The sequence below is a fragment of the Doryrhamphus excisus genome, chromosome 15 (assembly GCF_030265055.1).
Source record: "Doryrhamphus excisus isolate RoL2022-K1 chromosome 15, RoL_Dexc_1.0, whole genome shotgun sequence".
In the NCBI taxonomy this organism is placed as follows: Eukaryota; Metazoa; Chordata; class Actinopteri; order Syngnathiformes; family Syngnathidae; genus Doryrhamphus; species Doryrhamphus excisus.
This window is the reverse complement of record NC_080480.1, coordinates 11028394-11053254: the sequence shown is the minus strand read 5'-3', so window position 1 is coordinate 11053254 and position 24861 is coordinate 11028394. Positions and strand designations below refer to the sequence as shown.

The 24861-nt window shown below is 42.8% G+C and overlaps 3 protein-coding genes across 3 annotated transcripts in view; 1 reads left to right on the top strand and 2 right to left on the bottom strand.

Moving 5' to 3' along the window:
• Window positions 1-390: 390 nt before the first annotated feature.
• bri3 (brain protein I3) lies at window positions 391-5082 on the bottom strand. The gene is made up of 3 exons (XM_058049338.1): window positions 4512-5082; window positions 3735-3843; window positions 391-1264 (listed from the first exon to the last, which is right to left on the bottom strand). Exons 1-3 carry the CDS (start codon window positions 4657-4659, stop codon window positions 1132-1134), a joined length of 390 nt encoding a protein of 129 aa, XP_057905321.1. The 5' UTR covers window positions 4660-5082; the 3' UTR covers window positions 391-1131.
• An 824-nt stretch (window positions 5083-5906) lies between these two features.
• Window positions 5907-23835, top strand: tecpr1b (tectonin beta-propeller repeat containing 1b). The gene is made up of 25 exons (XM_058049878.1): window positions 5907-6048; window positions 6221-6321; window positions 6692-6924; window positions 6991-7173; window positions 7268-7390; window positions 7467-7589; window positions 8578-8752; window positions 8861-8961; window positions 9036-9137; window positions 10663-10790; window positions 12200-12765; window positions 12970-13073; window positions 13165-13320; window positions 14268-14417; window positions 14487-14644; window positions 14736-14863; window positions 15059-15143; window positions 15233-15329; window positions 16219-16298; window positions 16434-16490; window positions 16558-16732; window positions 16814-17042; window positions 17127-17233; window positions 17308-17427; window positions 17510-23835. Exons 3-25 carry the CDS (start codon window positions 6700-6702, stop codon window positions 17642-17644), a joined length of 3507 nt encoding a protein of 1168 aa, XP_057905861.1. The 5' UTR covers window positions 5907-6048; window positions 6221-6321; window positions 6692-6699; the 3' UTR covers window positions 17645-23835.
• lmtk2 (lemur tyrosine kinase 2) overlaps window positions 18190-24861 on the bottom strand; it is a 22742-nt gene continuing 16070 nt past the window's right edge. The window contains exons 12-15 of the mRNA XM_058049877.1: window positions 21552-24405; window positions 21350-21482; window positions 20937-21156; window positions 18190-20088 (exon numbers count right to left, since the gene is read on the bottom strand). Of these exons, the coding sequence (XP_057905860.1) occupies window positions 20064-20088; window positions 20937-21156; window positions 21350-21482; window positions 21552-24405 (3232 nt within the window). The 3' untranslated portion in view covers window positions 18190-20063. The remainder of the gene's footprint in view (window positions 20089-20936; window positions 21157-21349; window positions 21483-21551; window positions 24406-24861) is intronic.

The following is a 24861-nucleotide window of genomic DNA, read 5'->3' as shown; positions in this document are numbered from 1 at the left end:
GTTTTGAAGTATCCTTCAGCATTCCAGTACAATAGTATTAGGAACATATTGAAAAAAACTATATTTATGACAAAAAGGTCATAATATTATACAATTGTAATATTGTGTCTCAAAGGGAAAATAAGAGGCTAGCTCCTCAGGAAGGAAGGAAACTTTCCTCTTGCCTCATGCGACCTTTTATTTATAATGTGGCAGCACCTCCACATGGCCAAGACCAAAGGTCACAAAAGTGCCCCCTTTTCATAGCTGTCTTATGTCTCTCAAAATCTCAGATCTTTTTTTTATGTGGCCCTTACACTCTTGAATAATTTCAAATATCGTATCGGCCCCTGTATTTACTTGGTATGGTATTGCCCAACCCTATCAAGGGTTACAAAAACACTGGACAACTTTAGTAGCATCACTTGTTTTAATACAGAAACTAGTATACTGTATATAAAAAGTAAGAAGCTCAATCATGAGATCGTGCATGTGTGCGTAAAAAGTGTTTCCTAAAGCAAAATGTTCTTCTCTGTTATTTCTAGGACATCTTTGCAGGGATGGAAGACGATAAAGACATGTTTTGATTGTCTTGGTTATTAATAATAGCAACAGGAATGGGTCAGGGCCGCTAAGACAAATCCAGCCATTTTTTTTCTCTGTTTTAATTTCTCCGCTCTAATCATCAAGAGTCCACTTGAGAGATGTCAAACAGTGATGGAGATTAAAGTACCTGAGGTCTGCTGCGTTTTGGCCCTGGAGAAGCAAAAATTGTTAAAAAAAAAAAAAATTGAGTAGAATCAACAAGAATCAGTGCAAATATGGCCCCCCGGGAATAATACATGGAGAAAAAAAGCTGCAAGCAGGCATCCGTTGTTTGTCTACATCCTTATTTCCTTGCTGTCCATCCGAGATCATCAGCAGCACTGATGCACACGAGCCTCACGTGGTTCCAAAAAGTGCCACTACTCCTGGTTCTGATCAGAAGAGCTCATGATTGACAGGTTTTGACAGAAAATACTGTCTCTAAAATATCTTCTGAATGTATAAATGTGTATTTCTGCATGTGACACGAAGCAAGCAGGTAAGATAACAAAAAAAAACGGTATATGTATACTGGATTCTTTGTGCATTAAGGTGTGTTTTATGGTTCTATCCGAAGGTGGCGCCGCAGTTGGGACAGCGTCTCTGACGCAGGGCGAAACAGAATAGGATGCCCAGTGGAAAGAAGAAGATGGCGCAGAGGATTCCCAGGCAAGTGAAGTCATCCTCTAAAACGCCAACTCTGCACAAAAAGAAAGTACAATCTCATGAAAAACATTTTTTTTATCGTGGATAGAAAACTGTCTCTTGTTTTGGAGGTCAACAAAGTGGTCTCATGACTGCAACACATGTACTGTACAACCTTGAGGGGGTGCAAATAATACATTAGAAAAACAACTGGGTTTTTTTAAGACATAAAAGGCAGTACTTTTTCATTTTTTATGATTTTGACTGATTTTCAAGGTACACAGATTGTGTTCTTCTTTATATATATATATATATATATATATATATATATATACATACATGGTATATACAGTACCAATGATGAAAATTGGAGGTTGACTAAATACTATTTGGCCCCACTGTAATGTGGGTTCTTGATATAGTCCAAGGCAAAGCCCCTAACGTCTCAAAATAGCTTTATTTAAACCTTTTTGAATCATGACGTCATTTCTAACCAATAAGATGCTTTCCGCCACAGGGCGAGGTCATCATTGTCCAATGAGGTCTCTTCATGGGCAGATTTGTCAAAATGTTTAAAAGTCTGTTCCTCCGATCAGATCATTTTCACCAGCAGTGGGCACCATTACACAGCTTCTTTCTCTTTGGGCTTTTCCCTTCAGGGGTCGCCACAGCAAATCCAGCGCCTCCATTCTGCATCTGTCTCTCTCACACAAACTACCCTCATGTCCTCCTTCACTACATCCATAAACCTCCTCTTTTCTGCAGCTCTAAACGCAGCATCCTTCTACCAATATTCACTATCTCTCCTCCGGACATGTCCCAACCATCTCAGTCTGGCCTCTCTGACTTTATCTCCAAGGCCTCTAACATGTAATGTCCCTCTGATGTACTCCTTCCTGATCCTATCCATCCTGGTCACTCCCAATAAGAACCTCAGCATCCTCATCTCTGCTACCTCCAGTTCTGCTTCCTGTCTTTTCCTCAGTGGCACCGTCTCTAGACCAGGGGTGGGCCCCAATATTTTGACTCGTGGGCCGCATTGAGTTAACAATATTGTCTGGGGGGCCAGAACATATATTTAACACACACACTATTTTATGCTTATAATTTTCCTTGAATTATTTGTCTAATTTTATCTGTAAAAGTGTTATACTATCAGCTGTATGTTCTCATGTCCCTTTCAGGAGCACTTTAAACATCAGACCACATCAAACTATGTCATTTAATTTTACAACTTGCAAGTCAAGTTGCCAGTTTGTATGTTAAAAGTTGAAATACTTAGAAAGCAACTGGCGGGCCAGATTCAAACGCTTGGTGGGCCGAATGAGGACCCCGGGCCCTAGTTTGCAAACCACTGCTCCAGACCAAACAGCATGGCTGGTCTCGCCACAGTTTTGTATACCTTTCCTTTCATTTTAGCTGAAACTCTTCTATCACTCGTCACGCCTGACACTTTTCTCCACCCGTTCCATCCTGCCCGCACACGCTTCCTCACCTCCTTTTCACAATCTTTATTGTTCTGAACTGTTGACCTCAAGTACTTAAAATTCTCCACCTTCTGTATTTCACACACATATACTCCGTCTTGCTGTGGCTAATCTTCATTCTTCTCCTTTCCAGGGCAAACCTGTGATACCAATATGTGTAACATCTCATATCTCCTGTGCTAGAATAAATACATGTGTTGTATACAGCATTTTTTTTAAATATCGGTTTTCATGATGGGGGAGGGGAATCTGATACCGATATCAACCGTTAATTATCGGACATCCCTAAAATATAGGCATGTTGGTGCAAAGTTAGTTTATCCATAATTATAAAGGTGCACCTATCTCTGTAGTATGTTAGCCGCGGGGGAGATTAATGTCAATCTACAAAGTTATGCTTATGCGACCCTGGTTCAATCAACAAAATGACACCACACACCTCCCAGTGGGAATCACAGAGATGCGACACAGCAATTATGTAATTTTCATGTGGTAAATATGCAAAAAAATATTAATATGTATATATGTGTTGTGCTTTTATTAATAGTAAATTTTGGTTCCCATACACAAATTTCACTTCCACCATCTCTGGAATCACAGAATCAGTTCAATTACACACAGCACATCTATTCATTTGTTTAAAAAAAAAGTTTTGGCATGCTCTACAATAATGTTTTTAAAAAAGGTCCAGCAATTAGAACTGTCACGTGCAATCAATCCGAGAGATATGGTACCGCTTTGACCATGGACCATTCTGCCCCAGTTATCTTTGACCCCGGTTCATCTGACGGACAGGATGTTGGCAGACATACATAATCTAAAAGCCACATCCGCTCACAAGACACACGCTACATCTGTGTTATTGCGCAACTTCACATTCAGGGTGATGACGAAGGCCTTAAAAGGATGCAAGCCCGGTAAAGGCTTCGTCACGGTAAACACGCGACACTCACATTGCCCTACTTGTTAAACAGAGAGATGACTTATTTGGTATCAAACCATGAGCAAGTGTTTGTGTACTTATGTTTATTATATTACCTGCAGGCGGGACAGCCTCCTACCACCACCACAGAGGGCTGGATGACTGTGTAGGTCCCGGCGTAGGGCTGCTGGGATACAGCCGTACCCATTTGGGCCGGGGGGTACCCTGTGTTTGGGGAGAAACATGCACACAATGCTCAATTATATTCCCTGAGGAATAGTGGGTGACCAAAACAGGAAGTTCCAAGTTCAAAAGCAAAGCGATAACATGATTAAGTGCGCTTAAAAACAGCTATTGTAATGAAATACATATGATTAAGGTGCAAAGTATATCTATTTATCGGATTTGTGGGTTTCATTTTGAGCCACTTTTCAAGCGCTGACGTTTTGGTCTGCAGAGTTGTTTATGTGAACTTTGATATCATGTCACGTGAGTACAGTAGTCTAATCAAACACATCTTGTGCAAAAAAATGCCTCGTTCCTTAATACTTGTTTACACAATCATTAGCCATTAAATCGGTATTACGTTTATGTTTACTGAAGAAGCATTAAGTTTCGTTTTAAACACTTTCGTGGTCTTTGTAGCCCTACTTCCGGGATACAATCAAGACTTCCGCCCTTAAACCAAAAAAAAACATCCTGTTGCAACATACATGTATTTTATGCATGTTCTGGTGATTACATGTCATTTATGGTTCATATAAAGCTTTAAATGCGCATTTTTGTTTCATATTATCGTTTGAAAGATGGCTTGAAACGAAGCCGGAAGTGGGCGGCAGTGAGTCATCTCCTCCATGTCTGCCAATGCGACACACGCAAGCAGAGCAACCCACCTTGGCCGCCGTCTGGGTACTGGTAGGGCGGCGGGACTGGCGGTGGGATAGCCCCGTAGCTGTGCTGCTGCGGGCCATACTCGTAAGCCCCGGGAACAGTGTTGTAGGCGGGAGGTCTGTCCTGAATCAGGGGTTTGTTGTCCATCATGTCAGCCGACGTAACACGTCCTCAAGTTGTCCGCTCTGCTTGTTCAACTTCAAAGGAATGACCCTCCAGGTGCGCTCAACGATACTCACAGTTTGTCGTCAACAAAACAACACGACGCTGGTATAGAAACAATAGCGACGTACAAAACGAAATAAAGACCAGACGCTGCGCCAAAAATGAAAGTTCGTTCCTCTCCATGCGCCAACTTTCCTCCGTCGCGACGCGTAAATACCAAAAATAAACAACACAACGTTCACTACGCAGCAGGAATTCTCTTAAATTAACTTAATTACATGTCCCTTCTCTTAATAGTTGGCACTTGAGCACCAGCAAAACATTCCTGCGTCGCCTAAGCACGTTGTAACTCAGACGAACTCAAGCCCTTTCCTCTCTAGATTGTCACAAGAGAACAATCATGTGATGAGACGCTGTATGCGCGCACCAGGCTTCTTAAAGAGACAGTACATCAAAACAAATGTCCTAGTTAGCAGTACTTGGACTTTTTTGATAAATATCAATCGCACTTGCGGTTTAACTTGGTGTCTTACGGTCATACATCAAGAACAAATTTAGTCCGCATTTTAGGTTCCAAAATGTCTGTGTGACTGCAACTAATACAATACTTTTTGTTATTGTTTTCCAGTATAACAGAGCACGCTGACACAAGTCGGGAGATCGGGAAGACCCGATTTCGATTCTCCGGCTTGTGTGGACTAAACTAAAGCATAACCCCTCGACCTTAGTGAGGATAAGCGATATAGAAAATGGATGGATAGAAGTTTACCATAACTTTCAGTTGCGTCATAAATGCAGCCAATTAGATCAATTCCGACACCCCTGGAACGTCACTGATAAGGTCGCACTGGAATGGGCGGGGCTAAGCGACTAAACCGCGCCTTTTTATGGTTTAGTACAACTGAAAACATTTGTTTAACAAACACTACATATGAAATGTTTTACCACCCTTAATTTGTTTTAAACAGGCTTGGCTTAAAACGTCTAGCTGGTATTGGTGACTTTACTTCTAAGTGTCACTTCGACTATGTATGGAAACATTCGCCAAACTATGCTGTTATTTGATGAGTAGAACGCGCCTTGCTTTTCAATAATTAAACGCAGTCTTGGTCTAAATTATTAATATACGCACGTCAATCAACTGGAATATTCTTCTGCTTCCGTATGCTGACCAATGGGAGACTCACAAGTCCCACCCTTTCCTTGTTTCAACCAATCAGACCGAAGCCTCACTCCATTTCCTGTGTGGTACGCAGAGTTGTAAGCAGCATTCCGCTGCTCCGCAATTGAAACCTGATTGAAACCACATTGTGGAAAATGTTTGAGTGACTTGACTGGGACAGCGTGTGGTCACTTAATGGCAGAGCCACATGTGTAAGTAATTGCTGCGGGTTAAAAAAAAAAAAAAAAACATTTAAAGGCTAAAAGCTACAGTGCCGCATGCTCGATTGATATGTAAACAGCTTATAGACGACTTTGCGGTTAACAGATCCACACACAGCAGTAACATCCAGACTGTGACTACGGTTATTTGTAATCGTTTCAGCATGATCCACGTCAGACGGCAGGTATCGTCTGGTGCACCTGATGCCATGATGCGTGTGTCTTTATTCCCTTGACAACCGCGTATCCGATACCAACATCCAGGTAAGCTACTACTGCACTTCACAATGTTGTCATGACGTGTGCGTAGTTGTCTCGCTGTAATTTAACATGTGTGTTTTAATATATGGTTGAAATTCACTGTTCAGTTAATAGAACCAAATGATAAAACCAATAAAGGCCTATTTGGATGCAGCGATAGTGTGTCAGTGCAGCGGATTAGTATCACTGTACAAAGAAAACATCAAACTTCCGGTCAGCTATTTCAAAGTAAAACGACTGACCCACTATTAACCTTATTTTTGTTTCACACAAAGTTGCAATGTTTATCATGAGTCATGTGACAAGACAATATGTTCATGATATCATTCATTGAATAATTATCATTTTCAGTTATTATTGTAATTTTGTTTAGGGACCACCATGTCCGTCACCCTGCTGTGGGCCGTGGACGTGTACGGGAGGGTGTACAGTGTCCCCACTGCCGGCCAGCGTTGGGAGCGTGGCGATGACTCACTTCTAGAGCTCAAACGCGTCACAGCTGGAAAGGGGCGCTGTTGGGGCATCGGCTGTGACCACCATGTTTACCTCAACATGATGCCCCATGAGACCCCCATCCGCTACAAGGAAGAGACCTACGAAAATCAGGTTGGTATGAGTTCACGTGTGGGTATGTTGAAGATGAAACTCCCAAAATTCTGATTTTTTTTCCAGAGGTGGAACCCTGTGGACGGCTTCACGGATACGCTGCTCCCCACTGACCGCTGGTCCTGGAGCGATGTGATGGGCATGAACCCTCAGCCGCTCCATGGTTTTCAGTTGCCGTCGCGCAGTTGGGAGTGGGAAGGAGACTGGTATGTGGACCAGAGCTGCGGAGGAGAACCGAGTCAGACTGGGGTGAGTACAAAAACACACTCCCAATTTAGCTCCATTGTGGCTTTTGTCTTCTCATTTTCTTTTTTTTTTATATTTACTTATACTACCTCTGCAGGGTTGGGAGTATGCCGTTGATTTCCCCGCTAACTTCTCTCCTGACAAAAAGTGGAACTCGTGCGTGCGTCGTAGACGCTGGATCCGCTACAGAAGATATATAGCACAAGGCACCTGGGCAAAGGTTTGGATGATCCTTTCTTTTTGGGTGCTCTGTCCTGTACTACCATTAAACAGAAACTATCATATACTTCCTACAGATTCCCTTGGACCATCCCTGGAAGGCTCCCCTGCCTCTCTGTGACATCACATGTGGCGGCTGGGAAATGAGCGATGAGTCTGGGAGGTATCCTTACCTCTGGGCAGTGTCCCAACAAGGACAGGTGAGTAGGGTTGCACGATTCATTGAATTTTCAATTGTTTTCCATGGGAGTTATAGGTGCGGGGGGAAAAAATGTAACCGATATGACGTTTTTATGTCAATATCGGGCAGATAATATTGGTAGGCTGATATTGCCAGACATCCCTAATATTTTAGCACATTTTTTGTTGCCTAAATTAAACAATTTCAAGCATAAAATTGACTACATTAAGTCATATACAAATACAAGGCATTAAGAAAATGCATTCAAATTGTCACTTAGATCTTACTGTTACTTTAATGTTCGATGAGACAAGCACCAAACAGGCTTATATCGCAGGTTTAGATGATCTCACTGCAGGCACAATAATCATAATAATAATAATCATTATAATAACACGGGTTGGTGTTGCGGCAAGCTAAAGCTGAACTCTGAACCCTGACGTCACTTCCTGTCCTCCACTATATCAATACACACTAGGCCAAGTTTTATTCATGTCTTAAATTGTCTCTGATTATATCTACTATCGTGTGTCATATGAGTGTAAAGGTGAATATGTCGGTGTTAGTTAATGTCTAAAAAAGGATTTAGAACATTTTAAAAAGGTTGTCTATGTGGAAATGTACTTATTACAGTAACAGTACCAAGTAATCACCATAAACAAGGAATTCATGTATTACATTTTGTAAAAATGGAGTCACTTGTTATTGTTATTGTCCATCTTGACTATTTATACCCAAATATCATCTCATTTACCAGAATTATTTTTTTTGTCGGTTCTAAATCTGGTTTTACCCAAAGGCTTGGTTTAATTAATGAGGTAAAACCCTTCAGACAGGCATCTGTCTCGCTATGGCTTGCTATGCTGACAATTCGAATGTGCGGCCACAAGGGGGCGGCATAACTTCAAGTAATATGCAATGTATAGTTCAGTAACACAAAGGACTTGACTCAAGAGCTACAATTGAACAAGTATTAATATACACTATGAATTGTCCATTTGTTTTAGGTGTGGTTCAGGGAGGGCATCCACCCTCGGGTACCAGAGGGCGCCAGTTGGGAGGAGGTAGAGGTGCCCAAGGAGGTAGCCCAATTATCACTTGGACCGAGGGACCTTCTGTGGGCTGTACTGTGGGACGGGAACCTGATGGTCCGAACAGGCCTCAGCCTGGACAGCCCGACTGGTCAGCTATCACCGTGGACGCCTCTCACCTCAATATTTTTATTCGTAACACGAATGACATTGGAATTTGCACGGTGCCAGTGAAAGCATCATTTTGTTTCTCCACCAGGCACATCGTGGGTGGAGGTGGAGTCGCCTACAAAGGAAGTTGAATCCCTCCATGTGGCTGTGGGGGTCAATGTTGTCTGGGTGGTCACTAAGGACTACAAGGTATAAGTCACATTATGATGATGTCATCATCGGTGGCGTTTAAACATCTCATGTCCATGTGGTCTTGCGTTCAGGTGTGGTTTAGGCGGGGCGTCAATTCCCATAATCCCTGCGGCTCAGGATGGATCAGCATAGGTGGCGAGATGATGATGGTTGACGTTGGACTCAATGACCAGGTAATATTCATATTTCATCACCTGCACCTTCATCCTGATCATCATCATAGGCCCATGCTAACCCCGTATGAAGTATTAACCATCAAAGCTACTGGTGGCCTTAGACCAGGGGTCTCAAACTCAATTTACCTGGGGGCCACTGGAGCTAGGGTCTGGGCAAGGCTGGGCCGCATCAGGTTTTCCAAAAAAAAAACGCATTTATTAAAAACAGAAAAATATACAAACTTTTTCAGTGCTTTGGTTACGATTTTCTACAAGAAAAGCTCTGATAAAACATTCCACTGTTCTCAAATATTTTTATTTTTCTGCACAAAATAAGATGAAAAATAAATAAACAAATCAAGAATAAATAAAATCAATCAGTAATTCATAAATATAATAATAATAAAACGGCAAATAATAAAAACTTAAGAAACCACATAGTTGGTGGGTAGACAAATTTTTTTCAGATTAAAATGAACAAAGCTTTATTAGAGCCCTGTAGACATGACAAAACACGACTATAGTCACATTTATACTCTTTTTATTTACAACATATTGCGCAACTGCATGGTCTTGAGACACATGCTAACTCGCAAACTAGAGAGCTAGCGACCTAAACGGTAGCCTTCAAGTTATTTCCTTTAAACTTAAATGGCCAAAAACTTACCACTTCCACACGGATAGGTAGGATAACTATTAACAGTTATTTAACCTTTAACATGAACATTAATCAAAGGTAATCATTTTTTCTGGGTACATGATACCATACAGCATCCATATCAAACTTGCGCGGGCCGCACTAACTTTCATATCAAGACACTAGGTCCTGCGGGCCACATTTGGCCCGCGGGCCGCGTGTTTGAGACCCCTGCCTTTAGACTTTTGCACGGCCCCATGTATACATTTTCAAATGATGTTTGTTCGGTGCCACCTGCACCATCGAATCCCACAGGGTTGACCCTTTCCTTGGATCCCATGACATGGCATCCAGATCGGGGGTGGGCTCAGAGCCGAGAGGCTTTCACTGTGGATGTCACTGCTAAGGACTTTGCTAGCGTTGCAAACACACGTCTCCCACCCCTCCCCCACTCACCCCTTCAGTCTCAGGCCACCCCGTCTCATATCACACCCCTCCACCCCCTCCGACAGTCCCTGCGTCCTGGGGCTGTCCTGTAACTCGAGCACAGGTGGCCTCTCTAGCTAACACTCCTCCATGCCAGTCTTATATATATCTATATAAATATATTTATATATACGCCAGACTCTATTCACTCCACTCTGACATATGGGACGCTCCCTAATTGGAAGCTCGTCATCATATCCCATATTTCATATTTCAGGGTTGCATTTGTGGGTGGGGCTTGTGTGAGCTGGATGCCAGTGCTACAATATATGGCCTTATAAAGTAACGGCTGCTTCTTGTGTCTTGCTAATTCATTTGGTGGCTCATTTTTCAATATGATTTTTTTGTGTTGCAGTTTCTGCAAACCTGGTCTATGTGTAAAACTAAATAAAACACATTTTGAAACCTTTTCTGTATCAGGTTTGGGCTGTCGGTGAGGATCGCAGCCTGTATTTCCGAATGGGTGTGACACCTTCAGAACCAAGTGGGAACGGCTGGATCCCCGTTTCTGCCCAGTGGGGCAACAACAAGGAAGCTGCCCCTCCCAGGTCTGGATGCATATTTAATCTTCCTCTTGTGTTAGCTTTCTGGTATCATCTCTTATGTTAACGGGTCTGTTTTGACCCATGTATTAAATCAGCTATAAAATACACTGAAAACAATAACTCCCTCATCCATGAAAATGTTGGTTTTAATACTTTTGGTGTGGGCATGTAGGCCTTTTTTGTCACTATACCCCTAGATTTCAATTTCCAAAAATGGTAAAATGATAAAGGAAAAAAAAATGGTAAAAAGAATCATATTAATAAATTGAAGGTTCTTTTGTTACCTGGCTATCACTGAGGGCTATAGAACATACATCTTAAATCAATTATTTATTTTCTCATTTTAGTATTAATCACTAAAGAAACATCTATGGTGTTTGGGTCAATTTTGACCTATATATATTAATAATAATAATACACAGTCCTGTAGTTATTATTGTCAAATGCCTATTAGCTGGTGACTTAATTGATACTGGTTGATGGCTGATCAATCGGCGTATCCCTGGTGGCATTTAAAAAAAAATTAGCTGGTTATGTTAGACTTGTTCACTCTGCCCGGCAACAAGTGTCTTAATTTTTCTATTGGTCTAAAGGGCAGTTTTTGTTGAGACCAAGGAACTCCTAGCAACAAGTGGGCCCTTGTCTCATTGGCTCACAGGGCGATAGTGTAGTCTTAGCCTAGCAACAAGTGTGAAGTTTTTTCATTGACTTGATTGGTCGTGATTAATCATTCATTTTCTACCGCTTATCCTCACGAGAGTCACAGGGGTGCTGGAGCCTATCCCAACTGTCTTTTGGGCAAGAGGCGGGGTACACCCTTGACTGGTTGCCAGCCAGTGATTGAACATTTTTTATTTACAACATATTGCGCAACTGCAGGGTCTTGAGACACATGCTAACTCGCAAACTAGCTAGCGACCTAAACGGTAGCCTTCAAGTTATTTCCTTTAAACTTAAATAGCCAAAAACTTACCACTTCCACACGGATAGGGAGAATAACTATTAACAGTTATTTAACCTTTAACATGAACATTAATCAAACGTAATAATTTTTTCTGGGTACATGATACCATACAGCATCCATATCAAACTTAACATTAAACTTTCATATCAAGGCGGGGGCCTCAAACTAGTGTCCTGCGACCCACATTTGGCCTGCGGGCAGCGTGTTTGAGACCCCTGCCTTAGACTTTTGCACGGCCCCATGTATACATTTTCAGAAATGTTTGTTAGGCACTCTTGTTAGTCTAACATTATGACCCATTTTTTTCTCTGGCTTATGGGCCAGTTATGCTAATCCCTATGCCCGTGGCATGCTAACAAAAGTTATTAATGAACTTGTAAAGTTGCTAATGAATTGTTATACAAATATCAACATGTGACTGACGGAATAACTTGTCTTTTTCCGTAAGAGATGACTTCAGGAACCAGCTGACAGAACCCACCCAAGGCTCCGTGCTGAGCTGCACTGATTCCGATTCAGAGCTTGGCCCGACTGAACCAGCAAACAGCCCCCCGGTCCTGGAGGCAGCGGACCCCTCCGTGGTCCTCTTAGGGGAGGCCGACGCGGCCCCCGTACACTCGGAAGACACTCGTACAGCTCCCAAATCGTTCATCCCTGCGAGCGACAGCTTCATCAACAGTCTCGTGTCGGACCGCGACAAAGCATCCACGCCCCAACAAACCATCAAACCTCAGGAGGAAGTGGTCCGGTCTTCCCCAGCACAGATCCTCATGAGTCCTGATGTTGCAGGGCCCGGCACCCCTTGGAGTAACGTGGACCTGGAAGGGGCAGAGGCGTCGAGAAGCGCACAAGCAGCGGGGGCTCGCTCCAGCAATAGCGGCGGCGCCCCCTATGGACTGGGTCTAGATGGCTCGCACAGGGTCGGGGACGAGGAAGGACCCGTGTGGGCTTGGATCTCTGGAGGGGGCTGCAATGTGGATGCCTGCTCTCGAATCAGCTGGCTCAGCGCTACAGGTCGGTAGGACAGCTTTGTGCATTTGAATGAATCGTGCATCAGAGTTTGATCTATGTATGTATGTATGTACGTACGTACGTATATATGTCCACTTTTCTATGTTGTGTGTTGTTTACATACTGCAGCATGTGCTAAGGTGCCATCTTTGTGGTTGTCTCCACATCCGTCTGACTGCCCACCATGTATGTTTGTGCATGTGTCAGGTCCCCTGGTCAGCTCCTTGTCACTGACCCCAGTGCAGTCTTCAGCATGGAGCCAACAGGAGCACAAAGAAGATATCCGTAAGAAACCTCTGGAAAGAAGCAATGTAAGGACTACTTTTACCGTTTTTTATCCTCCCCCACACTCCTAACTTGCTAATAGTAGACAATAATAGACATCTCCTACGCTTCCAACAGTCCGTATGGGTGCGGAAAGGCGTACTACGATGGTGGAGAGACTGGAAGCCTCAGCGGTGGGTGGATGTGGGTGTGGCTTTGGAGCAGTCCACCAAACAGGACGGGAAGAAGGACAGCATTTTCTTTGTTTACTATACGCACTATGATGAAAAAAAGGTTATTAATGTATATTTTTGGTTAATATATTGGTAATGGTTTTATTTCATTTGAACATGCTCCCAGTTCCACATGTCCAAAAGGAGTAGGAAGAAGCAAAGCTTATTAAATCCTACCCCTCCATCTGGTACTTTTACAATCAGTAACTGTTACATTTGTTCACTTCCTGCTTTCCTAATAGAGTTTAAGTTTTTTTTATATTATTTTTTTATATTTTTTGTCACATACCGAAGTACGAGGTGATATGACTATACAATGACATAATGGGTACCATAGTAACTGTCAATTAAAATAATGTCTGTTCCTGCTTTCCTAATATAGTTTAATTTAAATTAAATTTTTATTTTTCTATTTTTAATTTTTTTATTTTATTTTTGTCATGTACCGAAGCACTTTCCTAACGTAGTTTAATTTAAAAATGTTTTTTTTTATTTTCTATTTTTAATTTTTTTTTACATTTTTATTTTATTTTCGTCATGTACCGAAGTACTTTCCTAATATAGTTTAATTTACAAATGTGTTTTTTGTTTTTATTTTCTATTTTTAATTTTTTTATTTTATTTTATTTTTGTCATGTACCGAAGTACTTTCCTAATATAGTTTAATTACATTTTTTTTCTATTTTTAATTTTTTAATTTTATTTTTGTCATGTACCAAAGTACTTTCCTAATATAGTTTAATTACATTTTTTTTCTATTTTTAATTTTTTAATTTTATTTTTGTCATGTACCGAAGTACTTTCCTAATATAGTTTAATTTAAATAAAATTTTTATTTTCTATTTTTAATTATTATTTTTTAATTTTTATTTTATTTTTGTCACGTACCAAAGTACGAGGTGATATGACCATCCAATGACATATTGGGTACCATAGTAACTGTCAATATAGTGATATATATTCACCTGAGAGAGGTGCAACATTCCCATTGTCGCTCTTATCTTCCAGTACCTTCATGTCTTCATCAATGAAGTAACGGCGTTGGTTCCAGTGGTGCAGGACTGCCATTATGCGTTCGCCGTGTACACCGGTCAGAGGACCAGACATAGGTGTCCCCTGCTCCTGTCAGCCCAAAGCGAACAGGACATGAACGATTGGGTAAGAATGGACGTGAAGCTCGTTAACAAGCCATCATGTTGACACGTTTGTGTTGTTTCTGCCGTTTAGTTGACCTTGTTGTCTGACTGTTGCTGCGAGTGTCGAGGGATCACACGTCCGCCATCCAGACAGGCTCTTTGGTCCACGACAGCCAAAGGGGACGTTTTTGTCCATGAGCCGTCCTTCTCCCTGGAGGCCGCCACCCACACGGTGACATGTGACCTCATGTGAGAATGCGCTATGCGTTATATTCCTGCTAACATGCTAACAGCTTGTGGAATAACCTGGCTTCTAACACGCTGATGTGTGGTGCTGCAGGTTCTGGCGTCAGGTCCCGGGTCACATGCGCTGTGTAGACTCTAACAGTCTCGGGCTGGTGTGGGGCATCGGGTGGGATGGCACGGCCTGGGTGTACAGTGGGAGCGCTGGGCAACAGGCCACCCCGGGTAAAAATGGCTTCCCTTTATTATACCCGCGTTTTGGATAGCAACATACGATACGGACAGTTGCCTCTAATATTGGCTACATAACAAACTACAACTTATAGCTTATTGTTACATTAATAACTCCACAACAGTCATAATTGGGCATTACACTCATAATCATAATAAATTTAACTTATTGACCTATTAACTATGCAGGTGACGTACACCAGCAAACTGACGTCAGGAGCGTGCACGTGTATGAGAACCAAAGATGGAACCCCGTGACAGGATACACTGACAAGTAAGACCTCCATCTTCAATAGACAAAGGAATATTTATACCTAGCATTTGGCTAATGGTGGTGGGGGGGGGGGGGGGTTCTCCTTCCAGAGGACTTCCCACTGACCGCCCCATGTGGAGTGACGAGATCGGCCTGAAGGAGTGCACCAAAGGCAACACGCAACCACCCTCGCCTCAGTGGTCATGGGTAAGTGGGGGCTCTGAATTGGGGAGGGGGGTGACCTCATTTCTTATTTTCATTTCATTTTTGTTTCTTATTTAATAAGAAATAATAATAGAATTTAAGAACTGCATTGTGTTGTCATTGACTAATATTTACATTTGTTTAATGATCTGAAACATTTCAGTGTGACAAACATGCAAAATAATAAAAATATAAATGTAAGAATTAAAATAATTTTAATTTGAAATAATTAATTTGAAATAATTTATATATTTTTAAAAAATAAAATATTATTTTATTTTAATTTTAAGTAAAATATTTTATTTTATAAAATAAAATATTTTATTTTATAAAATATATTATTTTAATTTTTATATTCATATTTATGTTTTATTTTATTTTTATTTTTTATTATTTTGCATGTTTGTCACACTTAAATTATATTATTATTATTATTATTAGGGGAGGGGAAAAAAAGCCTACATGGTCCTGTTTGGGGAAACAACCATTCTCCTTCAGGTTTTTTTGGTAGATGGCAGCAAGTCTTCCAGGTCCTGAAGCAGCAAAACGGTCCCAGACCATCACACTACCACCACCATATTTTACTGTTGGTATGATGTTCTTCTTCTGAAATGGGGTGTTACTTTTACGGCAGATTTAAAGGGACACACACTTTTCAAAAAGTTCAACCACAGACTACTTTGGATGTTGGAAGTTGTGGGGTCTTTTGTGACCTTTTGGATTGGCCGGCCACTCCAGAGAAGGTTCACCACTGTTCCATGTTTTCACTATTTGTGGATAATGGCTCTCACTGTGGTTTGCTGGAGTCCCGAAGCTTGGCTAATTGCATTATAACCTTTTCCTGGCTGATAGATTTGTTATGTTTTAACTCGGATACCTCCCTGTGTCCCAGGTGTCCGAGTGGTCCGTGGACCACACTGTTCCTGGAGGGACGGACAAAGAAGGATGGCAGTATGCCGCGGACTTTCCTACGTATGTATCTGGTTTTTTTTTTTTATTTTACCTCCAAATAGGAGGGGATGCTATTGACATTGGGGGAGTGAGACACCACATCCAGCAGGGGGCGGCCTGCTGCCTAATTTACTGTTATTTTGCTCTTCCCTGAAGAACATTCCATGGCCACAAAACCATGAAGGACTTTGTACGACGTAGACGATGGTCAAGGTAACTCCACCCACAAACTCCACGCACCAAATGACCAGATGTTCATCAGATGTTCTGACGTGTGCAGAAAGTGTAAGACCACCTTGAGAGGGCCGTGGCAGCAGGTCCCGCCTATTCCTTTGAGTGACATCTCTCTGATGCCGTGCCTGGCTCAAAGCAAGATGGAGCAGGTCCCCATGTGGGCCCTCAGCGACAAGGGGGACGTGCTGTGTCGGCTCGGGGTCACCACCCAGAACCCCGCGGTGAGGGAGAACACACGTTCATGAGCGTGTGGGCTCAGTGAAAGTAAGCACTTTCACTTTCACTCTGATGTGATGGCACAGGGCACCTCATGGCTTCACGTGGGTACGGACCAGCCCTTTAAGTCCATCTCCATAGGTGGGGCCAATCAGGTGTGGGCCATCGCCAAGGACGGAGCGGTCTTCTACAGGGGCTCCGTGTCCCCCCACAACCCTGCAGGAGAATGCTGGTACCACATCCCGTCTCCGTCCAGGCAGACGTTGAGACAAGTGTCTGTGGGTCGCACTTCTGTGTTTGCTGTGGATGAAAACAGTAAGTCGTCAAAAGCAGAGGTGCCATTTTTTTTTTTTTAACGAATTTGTTTGAAGAACCTTCCCTCTGGTGAATGACCTTCAGGTAACCTGTGGTACAGACAAGGCCTCACTCCCAGCTACCCTCAGGGGTCCGCCTGGGAGCTCATCTCCAACAACGTCACCAAAGTCTCTGTGGGACCTCTGGACCAGGTTAGAAGCACAACAGAGGTTCATGCATGTTGCAGATGATGATGTGATTTTTGTTTTTTTTTCGCACGACGCAGCTGTGGATCATAGCAGACGGAATGCCGGGCTTCCCCGGTGAGACTCCTGGAGCAGTCTGCCACAGACTTGGTGTGGGACCTATGCAGCCTAAAGGTCAACACTGGGACTACGGTATTGGGGTATGTGGACAAAAGTATATGGACATACTGCTGTTTGGATACATGACCACTTGTCCCAATACTTTTTTTTTTCTCATTCCAGGGAGGTTGGGAGCACATCAGCGTGAGGGCCAACTCAGTGGAGGCTCCTCGCACCCAACACCCCCTCCCAGTCGGGCCCTCCCGCAGCCCGCAAACTCTGACGAGAGCTAACGGGAACGCTGTGGTGGGTGTTTAAGCTCCCTTCCGAGTAATGCTCCTTTGTTTGTGCCTGCATCCACATTGGTCTACTTGGTCCCCGTGACGGGAATGCACAAAGGGAATATGAGGCATTTATGTGCAGTGCATGAAGGTTTTAGTGTTGGTTTTAATTCACAACACACAAAGTTAACATCTGTTTAGTGTTTTAAGGGCTGAGGCACCAAACATTTCTCCTTTTGTCTTAGCGTGTTATTTATTATGCATGTTATTTATTTTACTCGTTTGTCTTATTTCTTGTGTCCGTTTTTTCATTTTAGTTTTCCCAAAATGTGACATATGTATAAAAGCAACAGAGAAATTATGGTGGTAAAAGTACATTAAATGGCCTCACGGATTCTGCAATAATATTAATAATGATAAATTATCTTCCTGCTCATGTTATATGCAACGGCAACTGCTCCTGTTAACTGAAGTGAAACTTTATCTTTCACTGCGGGGCAATCGAATGTGGAATAAAAGAATGAAGGAAACCATTGCTTTATGTGCAAGTGCTTGCAAAAACGAAGGTAGGCAAATTCGACATGAGTTCATTTGCATTTATTTTCATATTAAACGGTGTAATTATAAACATTTCATTCAATGACACTAATGCATGATTCATGTGAAACAAGTAAAAATATCCCCACTTCCCACCCCCAAAAATCAACAGGGACAGCATTAATCCATGATTCATAGCCACTATGATTGATATGTTCCCGTGATCGTCTTGGCTTGCGCTCACAGGGGAAGGAAAACAAAAAAAAAAGTCCCTACCTACTCACATGTGGGTCATATCCCCCATTAACAGTAAAACAAAAACTATTTACACACATCAGTACACTTAAGTTACTTTTGTCAAATGTGCAATATTAAGCAAATGTGTCGTCCAGGAGAAGTCCTTTAAATAATATTTTCAACTATGAGGACACGTCATCGTCTTGATAGGTCAAAATATTTATCAACATCGAGTTGTTAGAAGAGTGTATTACCCAGTTTTTACTGCATCATTGGATAGGACACAACACACACATACAGTCACTGAGATGATTGACAGCCAGCTAAATGAACAACTGAGTGGGTAGAAGTGGTACAAAATCCCCCCTCACAGGTTCTTTGGGCATCAAATTTCCATTAAATTACAAATGTCATTGTAAAAAATAAATTAAAAAAATTAAAATCACTAAAAAAGAATAAACCAAAACCTAGATGTAAAATTAAAACAAAATAAACTAAAAAATCTATGAAAGTTAAGTAGAAAACAAATGGAGAAAGAAAAGCCCAAATGAAATAAGGATTAAAAAAAACTTAGAAGTAAAATGAAAACAAAATAAACAAGCTAAGCTAATGCAAAATCTATGAAAATTAAGTAGAAAACAAATGAAGAGAAAGAAAAGCCCAAATCAAAGATAAAAAAAAACAACCTAGAAGTAAAATTAAAACAAAATAAACAAGCTAAAGCAAAATCTATGAAAATGTATTAAGTAGGAAAACAAAACAAATGAAGAGAAAGAAAAGCCCAAATCAAATAAAGATAAACAAAAATGCTAAAGAGTAGCTTTGTGTTCATGTCAGAAGTGTTGATTAATGCCGCAGTGATTCTAGTTTAGTGAGCAGCTGCTCACCAAGTCATCCTATCAATTGGTCCATCCCTAAATACAAATCCATTGCACATTTTTCATTTTTATACAAAACATCTCCGACGTCTTCATTTGGACGTTTCAAAATAAAAGTCAAAGTTTGGTAGTGTGACATTAAAAAGGGCCCAGACCCGACATCAGCTGGCCAAAATTAGAATTATAAAACTATTTTGTCCTTTTTAAATGTTTTCACTGTCATTACTGAGGTCTCAAAGCACAACATGAAGGTACATGCGTGTCATGTATAGAGAGGGGGCGGGGGGGTGAGACAACAGAGAAGCCAGCCATTCAGTCATTGTTGGCAAACTGTAAGCCGTCTGGTTAGGAAGATGCTACACAGACAAGTTCTTCTCCATCAACTAGTTAGGAGTATTGAAGATGACTACCAAAACAAAAGGCAACTGTAAAAAAAAAAAAAAAACGCAGACGAACCAATGATAAATATTCAATTCAAAGAGCTTATTCCTATTTGTAGTGTACTTTTCCAAAAATATTCCTTGTTTTTGGTGACAGTGAAGTAGAAGGAAAAAGCAGCCCAACGTTCAGTAGGAATACGCCCGATGAGGTCTTACAGCCCAGCATTTCCATGCTAGACCCGCGATGTGGAATTGCACACGTGTAGACACAGAGAGAGACGGAGACAAAGAGGGATGATGATGATGATGAGGCTCAGGAATAGGCTCCGCCCCCCTGGGGACGAAATGTCTTTTGTCCTTTTCCCATCTGGCTCTAATCCCCAAAGTGCAAGTGTTAAAGTTGGAGCGTGTCCTGATGGTTTTGTTAGTCCTTTTCTCCATCTTCACTGCTTCCTGAAGGCAACACAACACCACACTGTTACACACGGACCAACATTGGACTGCCCTGACTGTCTACTGGATGTCGGAGATTGCTAAAAATAATCTAGTGTCATCTGCTGTACTTCAGAACTACTACTAGTACTAATGTACTGTGACGCTTGAGAATTAGCGATGAAACAGTAACTCTTTCTTTTGCAGGAGCCACCAGGGCACTCACACCAAGCTTGTCAACCCTTTGGAAATCACAGGTACTTATTACTCAATAGAACCGTCTGGCTCATGGCATCATCTTATAAAGAACACTTAACTCATCACACAGCAACTTAACACTCAAAAGGTATCAGTAATAAATATACAAACATGCACCAGTATGAGTTTAAAACTGGGGGAAAAACATAACGTTTTCCCATAATGCATTGCATCTGAGCAACACATTGAGGTGGTGCAATGACAAGTCTCCCTCTGGTGGACAAAGGGGGCAATGCTGAGCCATCCATCCATTTTCCTCCAATGAAAAGCATTATGGGTAAACCCTTTTCCCCCACATTTTAAACTTGTATTGGTACATGTTTTGAGTGTTAAGTTGCTGTGTGACAAATTTAGTGTTCTTTCACGAGTCAGACTTTGAGTAATTGAGTAATTAATTTCCAATGGATTGTCAAGCTCATGCGTTTTTTCATAACTCATGATTGGCTCCTGTCGAATAGAATCAAATTTTTTACGTGGACGTGTGGTTTATATGTGGTACAGCTTATATGTACAAATGTGTTTTCCTCTAAATGTAGTGGGTGTGGCTTCTACACAGGAATTTACAGTAGCTACGTATAGATGGGCGTAAGTGTATTGTCAGGTCCACTTGCCTCCTTGCTCCATGTCCGAGTCTGTGAGGTGCGTCAAGGAGAAGCTAGCGATGCTGGCCGGCGAGATGGTGAAGCGAGAGTAGTTGGGCGAGCTGCTCCAGCCGGACGCCGCCATGAGGGGTGGAGTAGAGATGCTTTTGGGTGGGATGTCTTTGTGCGTCTTGGAGGGAAAGGCGGGTGCGGAAGGGAAGTCATCATCCCACTCAAAACCGCCACCTGCAGGAGGAGGTTAGCAGATGTTAAAACGTGTGTCCCCAATGATCTGTTTCTGTCTCCTTTCTTCGTACTTCTTAACAAAGTGCACGGTGATCGGGGTTGTGTGTGCGTTTCTTTGTTACGGCTGCAAAATAACCCACTACCACACTGAAATACAAATGGAATGGATCACTGAAGGGTTGAGGACGGTTACCTTCTTCATCTGTGGAGCTTTCAGAGTTAGTAAAGCGGTTCAGGTAGCTAGAACTTGACACGGGGCTGCTGAACTCTGGTGTGTGGTTGTTAGAACCTGAGGAGTGGTCACCCAGTTCCTTGGTGGGGGTCTCCTAGAAATCAGAAAATGGTATTCAGAATGATTCGTAAAAACCCAGGTAGCAATGAAAGCGAGAGTTTACCTGGTCAAACAGGTAGACGGTGACGTCATCAAAGAAGGACACGGCTCTTCTGGCGGTATCGGCATGAGACGTTGGGGATGAAGCCTCGATGTTGAGAGTAGAAGGTTTCAACAAGCTCCTCAGGTTCTTTGAATCGCTATCATCCGAGATGATGAGCGGTACTGTGTGTACGCCGTCGTCCTCGCTGTCCGAGCTGGAGCTGGAGCTGTGCAGCTGGTAGGCATGGACGTCTTCATCGGAGTCATCGCTGTTTTCGTTCTCCTCATCAGCATCCGCTCCATCCTCAAGGCCATCCGGACCCAAGCCGTCCCGCCTGCCCAGGTAACGGCCTTCCACATCAGGCTCCTTTATTTTGTGTCCCTCGCCAGCACAAGTCCTGGTTAGCTTGGCATGAATGCCACCATCAGTAGATGGGAGTGGACTGGAGAGTATAGAATGGTCTGGATCACCAAAAGAGTCTGGTTTATCTCCACTGGGACTGGGCCAGCTGAGGGATCGTTGGATATTTGAGTGTCCTTCTGGATTTGGATCTACTTTGACATTACCCTGAGCAGCAGCAGTAAATTCTTGCAGTGGGAGTAGAGAATCCAAACTACTCTCTGCCGGTTTTTCCTGTTGACGATCAGGAGCAGCAGCACTGCTATCGTTGGTGGAGTCCCTCAGCGATGTGACTTCAGCTAAATGTGACTTCGTTTCTTCACATTTCTTCTCTGGCTCTGATTCGTTGTCTGAGAAGTAGGCGGAGTCTCTGTAGTTTGTGCTCATGAGCGGTTCATCGGCGAGACCAACACTGGTCAGATCCTCCCTGGGAGAGTCCAGAGTGCCTTCGGCTTCAGAGATGACTATCTCTGGCGGAACCAGATTCATCACAGCGGTTGGTTCTTCAGTTTCTTTTTGCTTCTGGGCTACACTTGGGGCATCTTTTACAGGGGACAGGTCTTTATCATTAGGCTGAGAGTTCCACTCAGGAGACTCCAGGTTCTCCGTCTCATAGCCACTGTCAGATATTTTATACGGCGGTTGGAGTTTGTGCTGATCGCCGAGCCTGTGAATGTCGAGGGAGTCCAAAGAGTCTGGTGTCTCAGCTGAGTGGTCCACAGTTGGCAGAGTAGTGGAGATGCTGTCCTCTAGTAAACTGTCTTGGCTGATCTGGTCCAAAGACGGTCCAGAGACTAACAGAGACTGTTGTTCGTGAGTATCCATGAAGGATTCTTCATGGTCAGACAGTGCTGTTTCCGTTCCTATGTCTGCATCCTCAATGAGTTCACTCAAAAGATCATGGCTCGTTTGATCGTCAACAGACGGTTGGACTATCGACTTCTCGGGTATGAGTTTTTGAGCTCTGCTGTTTGAGGTTCCAAAATCACGCTCAAGGCTGGAAAGTTTGGCATTTGTGCACAAAATGTCTGGAGTGGCACTTTCAGAGAACATGGGAATGTGATCACCAGGCTGACTAAAAAGATCAAACCTCTCAGAGGTAGGATCCGGATCCAAATCAGAGCTTGTGTATCTGTCTGAGGATTGGAGCAGAGCAAGATCCTCCGTGGAAGAACGGTTACTAACTGGCAGTTGGTTGCTTGTGTCATCTTCTGTCATAATTGTAATCGAAGGCACCACGGTTTCCGTTTCTACCCGAAAAGGATTATGTGCCCCAAAGTTGGTACTTGATGATTCTAAAAGTCCATTTGTTGGGGATGTGCTACTCCATGCAGGTGTTAAGTAAGTATCTACTGTGTTTAAGCTGCCATAAGTGTCAGGGTTGTCCCAAGAGCCCATTTTGAAGGTGTCCTCCGGTTCATGGATGACACCGGGTGATAAAAAATTCTGAAACCTTGTACCGTCTTTCATCAGATTATGCTCTTTAAGAAACATAAAATTATCTGCCAGTTTTTCAGTGTTCAGAAGCCTCTTCACATCAGTGCTGTCACTCTCCACTGAGTCCTCCTCCAGAGTCCGGTAAGTGGCTTCTGAACCACCCCCTAAAAAAGAATCCCGTGCATTTAAGTCCTGTACGTCCACAGGAGTATTACTACAGAAAGGGTTCCCGTTACGCTCTGGAAGATCTGCTAAATCCTGTCTCCAAGAAAGAGAGTCCTCCTGCTTGGACTCTCCCTCGGTGAAAATATTGGTGTGGTATGGACTGTCATTTTCAAGAGAGGACCAGATGTGACTATCGGGCAAATAGGAATCCTTGGAGTCGATACTGTGGTGAAAAAAGTCCGCCTCAGTGCTAGATTCATCCAAACGAACATCTTGAAGGACAATAAAGTCTTGCTGGCTTGAAGTGAAGTCTGTGTTTTGAGTGCTTTCTCCTGCTTGTTCTTCTAACTGTATGTAATAGGCGTTGCCATTTGATGGCTTCTGGGCATCAAACACTGGTACAATCCCAGGGATCCCCGAAGGAGTGTTCCCACTACTAGCAGCTGCTGATCTGGCCACAGGGTCCGGGAAGTGGGCCTGGATGTCTTCGGTGGAAACGGGAAAGAACATGCTGTGGTAGTTGACCGTCGTGTCCACGCCTGCGTGGGAATGGCTGCCGTCATAATGGTCATGTTTGGCCGCCTCCCAAACGTACTCAAAGCTTAGTCCTTTGCTAGTCTCGGTGACAGTTAACACCTCGTCGATATCTTGCTGCAAGGCATCGTCACCAAACTGTTCCAGGATGGGGAAGGAGGAGTGGCTGACGGTGGTCTGACGTGTGGAAACATTGGGCTTGAGGGCATCCCAGCGTTGATCAAAGTCATCTTCTATGTCCTTTTGGCCTTGCATGCGCAGATAGATGAGCAAGCGGTGCACTTCCTCTGCTGTGGCCCGCTTATCTGGAGAGAGCCAGCAGAACTGCAGGACCTCATACCTGCCAGGGAAAGAAAACTTGTCAGTCTGCAGACAAAAAGCATCTAATAGCCTACGTGCTTACGTGTGCAAAATGTATATTCATTAGTATACTTAAATTAATGGCATCTAGAAAGAGAAGGCCTTTGTCCAAATACAGTCGTGCAATATTCATTTTCTAATGTAATGCTTTCCATTAAGAGGCAAAATTCGGTCTACGAGCGGTTAATTCTCAGGGTATGCCTGTATTCAGGTCAGTCTCCCTCTTCCACCACCATCAGCATCCCCCAGCAGGCATAGCCAAAGACCTTCGTGATTTGACATGTACAGTGGGCGGGGAAAGAGGCGGAGTTGGAGAAGGAAGGTGAGCAAAGGGGAAGTTTCGCCCATTTATTTGCATTTGTGCTTGACCTGCTGCATTTGTCCAAGAGGACAGAATACAACATGGATGTTTATTATGTTTAAGTAACTAAAATTA